The sequence below is a fragment of the Pagrus major genome, chromosome 24 (genome assembly GCF_040436345.1).
Source record: "Pagrus major chromosome 24, Pma_NU_1.0".
Lineage (NCBI taxonomy): Eukaryota > Metazoa > Chordata > Actinopteri > Spariformes > Sparidae > Pagrus > Pagrus major.
Genome location: NC_133238.1, coordinates 3,200,872 through 3,217,107, shown reverse-complemented (window position 1 = coordinate 3,217,107; position 16,236 = coordinate 3,200,872). Strand labels below are relative to the sequence as shown.

Here is a 16,236-nt window from a genome sequence, read left to right as displayed (position 1 = left end):
CAAAAACATGAGTTTTAACTCAAATAGCGACATTTTAACTAAGATTATTATGAAGAACTCAAATAGGAAAGAAAACAGACAATAACAGATAGCTAACGTTACTCCTTAAGTTAATAATTTACTTCTAAATTACTGTCCCGCTGACTTATCAGTAGACTTATTGGTCAGAGGCACTTATAAAGTTGCTATGCTAATTCAGACGTTGTAACGTAACTCTAGCATTAACATTTGGCACATTTGGCGAGTTCACAGCTAATAGAGAGAATCGCCTTTGCACCCTGCTTACAACTAAATAACATTTAATTCACCCTCCTATGACCTCCTGTGTGGGCAACAACATTTTCAGCCAACGTTACTGGGAGCAGTTACCTTAGCTAGCTTGTAGTGCTAACGTTACTTGATATATTTGCTCGGTGACACACAAGCTGAGCAAACGTAACTTGTTCATAAATAACATTACTGATAATTCATTTTAAGAATTCATTTTAAGAATTTTACTTCTGACAACTAAGTTACTGCTAAAACATGAACTTTTACTTACAGCAAACAATCGAGAATCCATCGTGGTCTGCCTCGCAACATCACAACGCGCAACGCTCATGTGTTACCCCAACAATGACACGCGTAACTTCACTGGGTGCTACGCGCCGACTCGTGGTGTGTAGGCTGTACTGCTACTGCAGCCAGGCAGCGTGAGCCTGTGAGCCCTGAGCTCAGGGCAAAGGAAAAGTGAAGTTACACACGAATCTTTTCTACACATTTGCAGATCTGCCACGGCAGAACTGTAGCAAAAGTCACGTGTAAAAAGACAGCCAGTCGAGAGCTCCTGGCTGAGTTGTAACTGATGACAGACATTTACAGATCTATGTACGCATTTACAGATCTGTTTACACATTTACAGATTTATGTACACTTACAGATCTGTGTACGCATTCACAGATCTTTGCATGCATTTGTAGATTTGTCTTCACTTGCAAATCTGAATACAGATACGGATTTTTTTTACACACACACAGATCTGAACACGCACACACAGATCTGAACACGCACACACAGATCTGAATACGCACACACAGATCTGAACACGCACACACAGATCTGAATACGCACACACAGATCTGAACACGCACACACAGATCTGACTACACACACACAGATTGAGATACGCATTTGCAAATCGTTTTGCACCAATTATAGCTCCATAGTAGGAATCCAGTTACACTGTTGAGCTTACGAAAGTCCGAAGAGAACTGCAGACTTGTGCAGGCCAAACTCAGTGAGCTGTTACTAGGTTTGGCGATGCTATGCTCAACCATGTAGTCCACATCTGAGCAAAGCACATTTCTCCAGATTGACTCTGTACGTGTGTTGTTTGAAAGGCTTAGCATCAACCACATCTATATATCATGCTCCAGAACATTTGTCTCAGACGGTACATCCGAAAAAATACTCTCAAACTTACACAATAGAGATGCATCATCTGCCTTTTCTTCTGGGCATAAATGAGACAACCATCAAGATATGCCGGGATCAAAGAGTTGCCAAGTTGGACCACTGGCCCAAACTGTGGTTGTTCCTGTGCAATGAGTCAGCTCACTACAGCACACCCAACAGCTAGGGTTTACCCGTTCTGTTTCCTTTGTCACTTGGAGCATGATATGGTTTCATCATGTTAATGTGACGCAAATGTTTCTTTCGGCGCTCAGTTGTTGAAACAATGTAATTCAAGTTTCCAATCTTTTCCTCCATAGTATACAGTCCCAAAAAACATGCTTCAAGGGGAGACCCAACAACAGGTAATACAATTAAAACCTGATTCCCTACATCAAATGAGCAAGTACGGGCTTTTTGGTCAAACCAGACCTTTTTTTGGTCCAAGTCCTCTTCAGGTTCTCACCAGCAACTTCACAGGTCTGTCGCAACCTGTAGCAAAATGCAGTCACATGCCCTCGCAGACTTGTCTGAGAGCTAGACTCTTCTTCTTGACAAACGCAAAATATCCTACAGAAACCTGAAATCCCCCCCAGCCCTCTCAGCCTCTCTTGACAGTCAAATATCTGCCTCCCCCCCGCTGTCTGACAACCCCTCCGACCTCGTCAACTATTACAACGACATGCTCTCCTCCTGCCTTGACCAGCTGGCTCCCATCAAAACCAAAATAGTCTCATTTACTCACTCTGCTCCCTGGTACACTCCTGAACTCCGTCAGATGAAATCCCACAAACGTCAACTTGAAAGACCTGCAAAGAAAACTGGTTTAACTGTCCATCTCCTAGCACATACAGACTATCTACAACAATACAAGGATGCTCTCACTAAAGCCTGCTCCACCTACTACTCCCAACTCATTCAATCTGGCTCCACCAACCCCAAAGCTCTCTTCTCCACCATAAACAAACTTCTCAAACCCATTGACAACACCTCCAACTCCTTCACAACCGATAAATGCAACTCCTTCCTTTCATATTTCCAAACGAAAATCGACAATATCTACAGCAACCTGTCCACCTCCCCTACCCCTACCCTGTCTGCTCCATCACCCACCCCTCCCCCCCCTCACCTCTCAACCCCTGTCTCAATTCTCCCCTGTGTCTCCAAGGGACCTGTCCACCATCCTGACAGGAATGAAAAGCCCTACCTGCGCCCTGGACCCTATCCCATCCTCCCTGGTCAAGAACTGTCTTCTAGCCATCTCCCCCCTAATCACAAAAATAATCAACTCCTCCCTCAGCTCTGGTTCAGTCCCTCAATCACTCAAACTGGCAGCTGTCACCCCCATTCTCAAAAAACCTGGACTCAACCCTGACATTATGGCAAACTTCCGGCCCATCTCCAACCTCCCTTTCTTATCAAAAATACTGGAACGCACCGTCGCCACTCAACTCAGAAACCAGCTCATCTCCACTGACCTGTTCGAACCTTTTCAATCTGGCTTCCGCGCTCAACACAGTACCGAGACAGCCCTCCTCAAAGTCACTAACGACCTCCTCCTCTCTGCAGACTCCGGCCAGCTCAGCATCCTCATCCTCCTGGACCTCACTGCAGCTTTCGACACCATCAACCACTCCATTCTTCTCTCCCGCCTCGAATCCTCCCTCAACATCACCGGCACTGCCCTCTCCTGCTTAAAATCTTGTCTCACTAACAGACAACAGTTCGTCCACATCAACAACTGCACCTCCTCCACTGCTCATCTGTCCCAAGGTGTCCCCCAGGGTTCGGTGCTTGGTCCACTCCTCTTCATCCTATACATGCTCCCCCTTGGCAACATCATACGCCGTCATGGTCTCCGTTTCCACTGCTACGCTGACGACGTACAAATCTACATCTCCACAAAATCCATCACTACTGCCACCCACTCCACACTCACCAACTGCCTCACTGAAATCAAATCCTGGATGCAAACTAACTTCCTCCAACTGAACTGCGACAAATCGGACATGATCATCATCGGCCCCAAATAACTCATCAAAACTGCTCACAACTTCTGCCTCAACCTGGACAACTCCACCCTGTCTCCCTCCCCACACAGTCGCAACCTTGGAGTCATCTTTGACAACAACCTCTCCTTTCAAAAACACATAAATCAAATCACAAAAACTGCCTTCTTCCACCTCAAAAACATAGCCCGTCTCCGACCATCACTCTCCTTCTCTGCTGCAGAAACCCTGATCCACGCCTTCATCACCTCCAGACTTGACTACTGCAACAGCATCCTCTATGGCACACCATCCAAACTGCTAAATAAACTCCAACATGTCCAGAACTCTGCTGCTCGCCTGATCACCCACACCCGCACCCGTGACCACATCACCCCCATCCTCCAAAAACTCCACTGGCTCCCTGTCCCACAACGGATTCAATTCAAAATACTCCTCCTCACTCACAAAGCCCTCCACAACCAGGCCCCCCCTACCTCACTGACCTGCTCCACCACCACAACCCGTCCCGCACCCTCCGCTCCTCCGGCGCAAATCTCCTCACTCCACCACACAGCACCAAGCACCAAACCTGGGGCGACAGAGCTTTCTCAGTAGCTGCCCCCTCCCTCTGGAACTCCCTCCCCACACACATCAGAGACTGTACAGACTTCACTACTTTCAAAACACTCACCAAAACTCACCTTTTTAAAACTGTTTTTAATGTATAACTTGTCTCTTTTTGTATTTTTATTATGTTGTTTTTATTATTCTGCTTTTTAACCTGTAAAGTGTCTTTGAGTACCACGAAAAGCGCTATACAAATAAAATGTATTATTATTATTATTATTATTATTCCAAGAGCTTCTCTTTTAGCAAAGCCATGGGGCCCTGAACTCGGTGTCCAAAGACAAGTTCATTAGGGCTGAACCCCAGTGACTCTTGCGCAACCTCATGGGCTGCAAACAAAACCAGAGGAACACCCTCACCCCAGTCAGCTGTCTGCATTGATTTTAAGGTGGCATGAAATCATTCCAAAGCCCCTTGGCTTTCCGGATGATACGCACTGGAGGGACAGTGAGTTGTCCCCATCTGCCGCATCACCTGTTGGAACACCTAAGACATAAAGTTCAAGCCTTGATCCGATCGTACCTCTCTCTGAATGCCAAAGACTGAGAAGAACTTCACCAAGGCCTTGACCACACCCCTGTCTCTAGCTATAATTTTCCTAAGTGGCACTGCTTCAGGGAAACGAGTAGATGCACACATGATTGTGAGAAGAAACTGATTCCCCCCCTTGTTCTGGGTAAGGATCCCACACAATCCACCAGCACTTTGCTGAATGGCTCATCAATAGCACTTTGTTTGGTTTGCCTGTAAACTGGCAAACCTGGCATGTTTTACAAAAATTCTTCACATCAGTTTTCAAACCCAGCCAAAAGAAATTTTGCAAAATGTGGTCATATGTCTTGTTGACACCAAAATGGCCAGCCATACTCCCTGACCCCACTGGATCACCGGCACATTCCTCCTCTGAACGTATGTCAGCATAAAAGGGGTGACAAGGAAACATTGTTCTCCTACTCAGCAATGAGCTGCTTACGCGACATTTTAATGCACCTTGTGGAGGCTTTACAAACTCGCTCACCTTTGCAGTGTCCAAAGGCAAGGTCAACTTAGAGGTTTCCACAGAGTCAGTGTCACACAAAATTGTCTCAGAGAGACCAACTAGTGCAATCCCCGACATCCCCATCTGAATGCTCACTCAACAGACAAAGTGGTCTCGGAAGACATCAGCGTCGATATCACAAAAATGTCTGACAAAATCAACCACAGTGTGATCCCTGACAATGATACGAGTGCTAAAGACATCAACAAAATCAAAATCAACAATCTTGCAGAGTGGTTCTGCCCAGAACATCACAGGTACCCATCTACAGAGCATCAGTGACATTGGTGAAGTTAGATGCCTGCAGGGATCCCAAAGGATATTAAAGACAGCACCCACCCCAGCCACAGTCTGTTCACCCTGCTGCCATCTGGCACAAGATACAGAAGCATCTGTTGCTTTACCAACAGATGACTTCGGAGCAGCTTCATTTCTTGGGCTGTGAGTCTCATCAATTTGCCATCAACACTCCATTTTCTAAAAAAGATATAGCATCAAAAAATAAAACATATTTGAAGAGTTAAAAGTTTATTTCTGTTTCCTCTGGAGAATTTCTTCCATTCTGTCCAGTTCATAACTAAAGCTTTTAGCTTTGCTGCTTAATATGTCTCAATATTTGCTGCAGTGGCCTTACTGCTTGTTCTTATGTTGTATTGTAAATATGTTTTGCTTTTCAAAAACAATACACATTCTCCATAAATGCCAGAGAGTGAGCGTAGTGTGTGGACATCTTTAATGAGTCGCTACCTTTTTTGGGTGTAACATCTGCATTAGGTTTATTTTAAAGCTCAGATCTGATGACATCTTGTGCTTTTTAAGTGATTTATATAGGACACAGCACCTTGGTTTGGGATAACAGGTGCAGTTCAAACCCAAGCTGAGGACAAAGCAATTGGGGTTAATAATCCCACGATTTTGTTTCTGAGAATAATTCGCCCTAAACCGTTAACTGCAGCTTGGCTTTTATGACAGAGCTACAACCCCCATTTGTTTTGGTATCTAGCGCAAATAGTGGTGTGATCTGCCCAAGTTTAGAGATATATCTGTCTCTGATATTTCTGCCGTCACAACCAGCTGTAAAAAGTATAGAGATGAATAGAAAGAGGCAAGCTACAAGAGGGGGTAGGAATGAGAGAGAGAGAGAGAGAGAGAGAGAGAGATAGAGAGAGAGAGGTATAAAGTCCTTTGTTTTGGTTACGAACAATTATAGTAGGATAACATCAAACACAGACATGGTGAGTATGTCTACCTATTTTGATTAAAGATTATGTCAAACAAATCCTGGTGGAGATTATGTATGATAGCTATTATGGTATATTCTTTCAAAGCTGTAACATTGCCCATAATTTTGCATTGTGCAAATCAATGCTTTTGGATTTTTGTAATTTCTGAAGCATTGCTAGGAATGCATTGATGTAACAATATTCTTGTAGTTGTTGTTGATTTGTATTTTGAGGGTACAAATGCAAAAAGTAACTGGAGCACAAGAATCATAAACCCTGACACAGCCATACTTGCCAATCAAGTTTAAAATGTCCAAGATTTTACACTTTGCAAAACTCTAGAACAGCAAAACTGGACGTTTCAATCCAACAATTTCTGTCAGACTGTGCCAAAATAGAGAACATTCATAAAGGAGTCCAATAACTTTTTCAGTGTTCATATAGACTAAATACTTTTTAATGTGCAAAAAGCTGTAACATAATGTAATGGAGTATAAAGTGCAACATTTAGGCCTGAAAATGTGTGCTGTGTCTTTCATTTTCAATCACAAGTGCAGGTTGCATTCTTTGTAACAAGGTTTTTTTCTATTATTTTGGTGTTCTTGAAGAGGGGATTGATCTTTTAATTTTAATATTTTATAATAATATAAAACTTTTATTACATTTTAGTTCAATTCATCTTCATTCAACGTCGCCCAACTTCTAGTCTGTGTAATGTCATCAACAATATATCTATGATTCTAATAATATCCAGGTTTTTTGATTGCATGTCTTTGACTCGTCCGCATCTCAGAATATATGTAAATTCCATACTGGGGTACAGGTATCGTCAGTGCTTGCTTTTAACTTGTGGATGTCATGACCACATATTACAATCCAATAGTTGTTAAAATTATTTTTTATTATCTTATTCCTACATTATAAAACTCACAGTGAGATATAATGTAGGATGCTTGACTTAAAATAGAACTGAAGTAAGATTAGTGAAACCACGTAGGTGTATTTGAAAGCTCTGCATGAAAATTTATTTTTTTCTATAATATGTTGTATAGAGTCCTGTAGTGGTTGAAAGAGGTCCTCATTGTGCATCTGCTGTGGTGGGAAAGTGTGAACGGGAGAAACCCAGGGTAGCTCTGTGATGCTTGCTGTTATACTATTCGTTGAAACTGCTCATTGGTTCTATATTTTGTGGGACTGCAGGTTACTCATGTGATCAGTGGTATGGAAATAGTGAATTTCTGATAGCTTCTCTTCCTGTCGCACGTCTGTCTTTATAGACAGTACGTAATAGCCTGGATTTGTCCTGTCTTAATTCTGTGCATCAGCAGGACATCCTAACTTTTATTTCCATTTCAGGGTGTAGATTATGATTTAGTCTTTTATCTTGACATAACTTAGGTTTTGGATGCAACTGCTCATGTGGTATCTCATTTATGAGTCTTATCAATGTTTGGTGATATAAGATGATATATGATTTAGTTAAGCTCTAAAATTGTCATTGTGAGTTGGACTTTCATCACTGCCACATCAAAGTAGTATATATATATGTTTTAGAGTGTTTGGAACAGCCTAGTGAAATTACAGTGCATTCATAATACTTTGTGACTATCCTCATAAACACCATTAATGCTTTGTAATGCATTGTGTCAATGGTCATTAAACACTATGGATGGTGACTTTTACACAGACAGACGTCACACAGACAAATTTTGTAATTCTCTGCCTTTTGGTCTTTTAAATACATGAAAATGCATTACTATTTACATACCACCAACAATTAATTATTTGATGAAGCATGCATTATCACAGATGCATTATTATGCACTTCACTTTACTTCAGAAATATAATGAGAACTTTTGATTATAATAGCATCCCATGAGTTCTTGATTGTTGAGGTATGTATAGGTGAGTGTAGGTAGTTATAATGTATGATAAGCCCCATCAGTCAACCTGATTTACTGTGACTGACATAAAAGACTGTAACACCAAGCACAAACTTTTAGTTATAGTATAGCTTTTGCTCTCAGGAAATGTTGAGACAAATCCAGGCCCTGTCACAATGCCTCACACCTGCTGATTTTAAATCTAGATCTGGTCTTGGGATTATCCATATCAGTGTAAGGAGTTTATTCTCTAAAATTGACATGATTAAGATCTGGATAAAGTTAACTAATGATGACATTGTTGTCTTATCTGAAACCTGGCTTACACAATCTGTACAGAACAGGGATACTTGCATTAATGGCTTACAATGTTTATCAAACAGACCATCAAAGAAAAGGCGGAGTGTCAATCTATATCAAACGAAATGTTGGTGTTAATTATTGCTTTCTGAGTCAGTAAGTACAGATCTTGAGTTATTAGCTCTTGATTTATCTACAAATCACCATATTATGCTGGTGGGATGTTATAGGCCCCCATCTGCCCTTAATAACTCTTCTTCATCTCAATTGAAATACAGTGAAATATATGGAAGAATTATCCTATCTTTATTCAAGAGTGTAGATTTTCAGTTTGAGAGCATGATTTCATTCCTTTTCAGTGACACAGCTCCTTCTCGTGCTCCTATTTATTCTCCTCATGCTCACATTTTGTGCTCGCACTGAGATGGCTGCTGCTTTCTTTCAAAATGTGTGCTTGAACTCAAAAATCACATGCTTGTGCTCACATTTCTTCTTCTTGCACACAAAAATTTCGTTCGCACTCAAATATGTCCTGTGCTCGCTCAGATCTAAAGTCTACGTGCTCAAATCTAAAGTCTGCCGCTCAAGTCTAATGTGCACGCACTCAGAACAAGCACTTCCTCTCAGGTTGAGGTATCTGCTCAGATTCAAGGCTGTCCCTCCTTGCGCTTAAAGTATTGTGTTTCACCAGCCAATAGGGAGACAGCTAGAGTGTGGACCAATCAAATGACGGATGCCGCCATGGGTGCGTTCCTTCGCCCTTTTTTTGAGTGCTCCGTAGGGGCGGGTATATGGTCTGTTTGTAAAACTGCTTCTCTCAAAATACACCAATTTACCATATTAGCCAGCTATTTGAATCATCACCTATTTAAGATGCCAGCATATTTATGTATAATTAATCTTAAGTAATCCTAAAAAGAGTTATCGTAGTTAAGATTTTTTTTTTATTTAATATTAGCGGATATATTTTATATAGTATAAATACTCACACTAGCATGTGAATGTTACAATAGTCAAGTGGTTAATTACGCTGCCAGTTGTTGTATTTAAAACCATGGGATGCTGGTTCGCAACCTGGCCACTGCACTCTTGCTGAAATCATGCTCTCAAACTGAAAATCTACACTCTTGAATAAAGATAGGATAATTCTTCCATAAAATATTGTTGGTTTGTGACTTGAACTGGGATTGGCTAATGCCTGTGTCTGATGCATTGAAAATACAATCTCACACAATTAATTGATTCCCCCACAAGACCCAAACCTAAATGTTTAGAAAAATCAACTCTCATTGACTTTGCTTTGACAAACATGCCTTTTAAATATGTTGCATCTGGTGTTTTCAAGTGACCATTGTGTGATAGTAGTATGTTAAGTAGATGTTTTGCTGTATAATCTTAATTGGGAGAGAATGGCCTGTTTCGATGACGTTGAGCTGACCTGGAATTACTTTCATAAAACTTTCATAAAAAGTTTTTGCGATTTGTTGCTGTTGTCCGAACTGAATTGGGACAGAAAGCTTTTCGGTTTTCAGCACACACTGCATGGATCAATCTGCAGACTGAACTCAAAACTTCAGAATGTTGTACCACTGAACAACTTTAAAATTATAATGGAAGTCCATGTTGTCTGTGGGCAAATGTTTCATCAGAGTGTTTTTTCTGTTAATTTGCTGTTATAACTCTGTGTTGCTGACATTCTTGGCCAGGTCTCCCTTGTAAACAAGTGGGACTAACCTGGTTAAATAAAGGATAAATAAAAATAAAACCCTCAAGTTTATAAGTAGTCAAGAGCATCCATATACCATCCATACACTTGGAGTTTTAATAAGTTACATCTATAGTATTTAATGACTGTTGATATAGTGCATCAGAAAGCATTATGTGTGTTTGTGAGCTTAGTCCCATAGCCAGTGTTGTAAAAAAATATATATTTTAAATGTTTAAATGTGCTTTGAGGGTTGTGAGGGAGGTCAACATCGAACAGGTGAAAGCTTGTAGATTTGCACAATTTGATTTGGTTCTGCACTCATTTCTCTGAGATTGGCCTCAATTTACCAAATAACAGTATGTACGATATAAAATTAAAATGTGACCGTTTGATGTACCACAGATTGTTTAAAGCTAATTTTCATCTCCACTCCCTGACTGCAGGTCCCATTGAAAACATACACTTAACGGACTGTAACAAAAGAAGTGATGAGGGGGACATGCAATTCCACCTTAATTCTAAATTCTCATAGGACCTTATTATTTGATTCAGTAAGGGCCATGTACTGTATATATTTTGTGACAAACGTACCGGTGCATGCTGATTGATTTGTGAAGTTAAAATACAAATTTTTGACATTTAATGGAATTAGCGCAGTACCAACCAGTTAAAGTGTTTTTGTTCTTTGCAGTATGGGTTCATTAATAGCTGCCTCCAGTCTCTGGTGATGGAGAGGTTTGGCCAGGAGACCTGGGACAAACTAAGGTTTGGACGCATGTACACTTATACAGTATATTATAACTGACAGTGATGGCTGTCAGGATCAATATGATAACCGTGATGATGTTGACTTTATGTACATATTTAATAAATCATGGTTTTTGCATAGCTCTCTACCAGGGTTCCAGGATACCTTCAAGACATATACGGTTTATGATGATATTGTAACTCTAAGCCTGGTGCAGGAGGCATGTTCACTGCTGGGCAAGTATTTAAGTTTCTCTATGTCTTGGTTAGATCTCCAGTATTTCCAGTAATTTTGTCAACATTTTTGATGCCATGCTTTCATTGATATCTCTCTGTACATATCAGACATCATGTTTTTTCACCAAATTCCATGCCAACTAATTGATTATGAGTTATCTTATTGAGTGAAGCCCTATTGGGATGAATTTTACATTACCTGTGTTGGTCAATGATTTTAATCACACCCAGAATGTGAATGTGGGTAATTTTCCATCCCCATCCCAGTAATAAATACCCAAGCTACCTATTGTTTTTCTGTGAACTGGGTGGTACAAGGAGCTGCTTGCCCTTGTACTGTTGCTTTTTTAATTTTCAATTACCTAAATGTGAAATTTTACCTTGTTTCTGCTAATCTGGAAGCATGCTAACTCCAATATACAGGTAAGGTTTATTTGGGAATATGATGACAAACTCAAAGCTATCATGAGAGCAAGACTCCTCAAAATGGGCCATGATTTCTAAGCAGATTTATGGATGTTTACTCCTAATGGACATCAGACATAATGACATACTTGGGAAGTCTAAACCACACTGAATGATATCAACATGTGTGTCATGTCTGTGTGTTCATATTTGATACAATTTTTTGTAGTACATACAGTATATTAACCTACACTTTACCTATCCCACGTCTATTGGCTGTCTATTTGGACTCTGTCCTGCAAAAAGTCCATGTGGTCTTGGTTACAATGTCACCCACAGCAATGTGTTAAATTACCAAAAAGCACATTATTTAATTTCCCAACCCCCTTATGCAATCCAAATGGGGTTTTTCAGACATGTTGTGATAAACCAACATTTGTTCGGTTGAAGGGACATTTTGACCATATGGTGGCATTGTCACACTTAAAAATCTCAACAACAGCCATTGTGTATGGATGAACAAGTTCATCCAAGAAGAGTACAATTTCAACAAGTTCATCCGTACACAATGCCTGTTGTGGAGTGTCTTGTTCAGAACCACTGAATGCAAGATTAAAACAGTAGAGCACAATAAGATTACAATGAAATGGATTGCTTCCTGGGGTAAAGTTGTGGACTGCATTTATTACATTTTTGTGTTAGTTTATATCCATACATAGTGCTACTTTTTTAAATTCTGATGCTCACCTGAATTTACATTAAAAGCTTTTTATTAGATGGTGATTGTAAAGCCAGCATTTTATCAGATAACATTTTCTAAACATGGCTTTGTTATATATTTTTAGCTGAATTGTTCTTGGTGAAACAGAGTTGCAGTCAAGCCATGGCCTGAATTAATGAGCCTTAATGTTGAGTGCACAATGTCCTCACTTTTATACGTATCATAAGTAGTTTAAGTAAATCATTACAGTATGCATTACACATTTATACATTGTAGTCAAATATGTTTTCTGTTGTATAATAATCATATAATTTTGAATTTAAATAATGTTTTATACTACAAGATAAATGTAAGCATGTAGTTGTCTGAGGTGTGAAATTACAGCTGTGTGTGTTTGTGATGACTCAAGTGTTAACAAGGTCCCTGATGAAGTCCAACAGGTTACACCCAATAGATGTTTATATTGCTGCATGATTCAATGGCTGCCTTCAAATTGGATGCAACCGAATTAAGATGCAAAAAAGTTTTGGTGGGCTTTTCGTGAGTTAGAGAATATCGTGTTTACTTGGGAGGAAAATAGCAACATTTTACATTAGTTGCTAAACATTTGTGTAGAAAGGACTGTCATGTGACTGCAGTTTCAGCTTTTGTATAAATATAATCCCTTGTAACAAACATATTCTTGTTTTGAATTTAATTACCTTTTTTATAATGTCAGTTCTGTAGAGACATTGTATCGTCACAGTATGGTGCACTACACATTTGCAAAGAGAGACTAGTCTACACAGCAGTGGCTGAAAAAAACTGTTTATGAAAGAATGGGCCCCAGGGCTCAGGTGTATAAAGCATAATGGGGGCATGTCAACATTGTACTGAGCTCTCCCTAAGGGTCCAATTATCTGGATTGTACATAATATTGGGAATAGGCTAATTGAATATCTGCTTGGTGCCAATGTTGTTGTAAAACAAACACACTCTAAACCTGAACTAGTCTGACTTGACCAGACTTGACCAGAAAATTGTGAGGAAACCCATTCCCTTAAACCATTTTAATTTGTACAGAAGCAGAAACCAAACACGTCTAGTTGTATTAACTTAGAACCATAATTGGATGTAGTTGACATAACAAGTTTACATCAATAGGCTTTACTCAAAATCATTAGATCATATAAATTATTTCTTTTCTGGAGTCTAAGTTGTATAAATTAACTTATTTCAGATAGATATACAGTACATAACATAAAATCCCTGAAATAACAACTATTCTTTGGTTTACATAACTTAACAATACAATTTCTGTAAAGTTCTATCACCCCAGTCATTAGTGTTGTACATGTTAACCGAAGTTGATTTAAGCTTATCCACTGGATTTCAGTATTGGTTCAAAGAAGAGAGCGCTCCAAGCAGATCTCGGCCAAATATGAGTAGGTCATGATTGAATTCAATACTAACCTTTATCACAGTCAGCAATGTCTTCATTATTGCAAAAAAAAAAAAAAAACATGACTTATATTAAAATGTATTAAAGACAGGCAAGTCAAGTTTCCATCATTTATGTTTTCTTCAAACTGTGAAAAAGTATGGTCTCAGGAGAGTTTTAAATATCAAATGATGAATGCTAGGAATCTGCTAATATGCCACGAATCAGGTGCCTCCCTTACCTTCCAAAACCTTAACATACTATGTAATCTGTGCATGATCATTGTACTGCATATTGCATCTGATTAGTGCACACAACTAATTTGATTTAACAATAGGAGAGGTTTTTTACAAAACATGAAAGACTAATTTATGACCACTCAAAAATTGATTTAATCCTGGGTTTACAGTGTAGGTACTTGCAGGCCAGACTACAAAGTAGTAAGTGATGTATTTGATGGATATAACATGGGCATCCCAGCTGATATACAAGGTTGGGACAAGAGCCCACTTTTTAAAATGAATTTGTTTTGCCATGTCTGTCCACACAATAAGGGACAAAGGCTATCAACTAGTATCACAAGTTATTATCTTTAAATGTTACTGCAGTACCACCATTACATTACTTGATACACCTGCACCTGATAATTGTGTGATATTATGAAATTTATGAAATAAAAAACACCAAAAATGACCAACCCTATTATATTACATTTGATGTTTTGGGTTCTATGTGTTGGATTTGAAATTATTAGCTATTTAAAGCAAATATGTATTTTAAGCTAGAGAGGGAGATATCAGGGGCCTGTGCCACAAAGCTAGAAAATTCATCATCTCATCAATTTCTGTAATTTAAGCTTGATAATATAGTCAAACATGCAAGCCCAATACGGAAATTGCTAAATGTAATAATATGTTATTATTATATTTCTCATGCTACTATAGCCAAATAAATGTATGGTGTTAAAAGGCACCAGAATACAAGAAATTACATCTACTCTGTTAAAAATGTTCTAGGGACGAACCCCCAGACCCTAATTAGAATGCCTGTTATAATGCATTAGATTCATAGTCCTAACCATATTTTAAATGCTTCCTACACCCATTGGATATGATATTATTAAAGTTGTGTAACAGTGCCCCCTTGTATGTGTTTTGATATTTCAGATGTCTCTGCTGATGTATTTCTTAAGCTATTTGGAGAACATTTCTTTACTTTCTGTAAGCAAGCGGGCTATGACACGATGCTGAAGACACTGGGAGGAAATCTCATTGAATTCATTGGAAATCTGGATGCTCTCCATAGTTACCTGGCCCTGTCCTATCAGGTATGCTTATGTGTATCATTATTTCTGTATGGATCAACAACAAACAGACTTTGTAAAACAGTGTCTCATATTTTCAACTATATTACTTTGACTACTCAGTGCGCCTAAGGAAAATGTCTTTGGAAAGCTCACCAGTGCTTTGTACTTAAAATTAGTGTTAGTTAGTACTTGTGTTAGTCTTTTTTATTTACTACTTAGTGATTGTGATGAGTATATTAGTGTTGGAAAAGTGCTGCAATTCCATCGTGTGACTATTTTGCTCGTAAAGTTCATGGATCTCACAAGGGAAATCAGTATGAATGCATTCTACTATTTCTCCTCGTCATTGTATTGTTCCATTTGAACAGCAGAGGGTGCAATCATACTGCTCAAGAAGACAGACTCGTTCTCATAAGGCCTGCCCTACTCCACCTCTGATTGGTTAGCACAGGTTTCCTTTCATGGTTTCCTATAATATTCTGAGTAATATCCTTCAGTGTGATGTTTGCAGCAATGAGTATCAGTGTGGATCCATCTGTTTAAATCCAGTAGGAGTACTTCACATTTTGGTTAATCTGCAAAATGTGTGTGAAAAAGTTGCACCTGTGCCCAAGCACCCATCCATCCCAGCATGCAGTCCACTTTTACAACTCTTATGTACTGTGTGGGGACACCACTGCAATGTGTTAAGTAAATACAGGAATTTCATTGACTGTACCCTGGAGAGGAAAGCAGTATGAAAGTTTGGGAGTTTTTCTGTTTGTTATAATCCTAACTTTAACAGAATCTGAGACACACCTCCTGTTTTTAAGGAAATGAATGCACCATCTTTCCGAGTGGAGATGGCAGATGATGGGAAGATGCTACTTCACTACTATTCTGACAGGAAGGGCCTGTACCATATTGTGCCTGGTAAAAACAAACACACCTATTGACTACCTAAATCCACTGCATTGATCCTGATCTTCATATTGCAAATCTTATTCAATTGCTACATAGGTATTACTCATTCAAAAAATACAAGCAAGTGAGGCAGGGCACCCTGGATTCTGGTTGGCCACTCCTGGTGACCCCTGCTCCTCTAGTCAGAATGGTTTAGGCAGTTGGCTTATTGGATCAGAGCCTCTGTATGAAGTTCAAATGTTTGTTGTTGGAAAGTCAATTAATCCAGTGACAACAAAGAGACAAAAATATAAG

General features: G+C 39.4%; 1 protein-coding gene across 1 annotated transcript in view; it reads left to right on the top strand.

The window, feature by feature from the left end:
- The first annotated feature begins 2,113 nt into the window (after positions 1–2,113).
- LOC140992430 (guanylate cyclase soluble subunit beta-2-like) overlaps positions 2,114–16,236 on the top strand; it is a 28,540-nt gene continuing 14,417 nt past the window's right edge. Inside the window, exons 1-7 of the mRNA XM_073462730.1 lie at positions 2,114–2,187; positions 2,600–2,949; positions 3,906–4,033; positions 10,895–10,968; positions 11,093–11,187; positions 14,900–15,060; positions 15,852–15,951. Of these exons, the coding sequence (XP_073318831.1) occupies positions 2,114–2,187; positions 2,600–2,949; positions 3,906–4,033; positions 10,895–10,968; positions 11,093–11,187; positions 14,900–15,060; positions 15,852–15,951 (982 nt within the window). The remainder of the gene's footprint in view (positions 2,188–2,599; positions 2,950–3,905; positions 4,034–10,894; positions 10,969–11,092; positions 11,188–14,899; positions 15,061–15,851; positions 15,952–16,236) is intronic.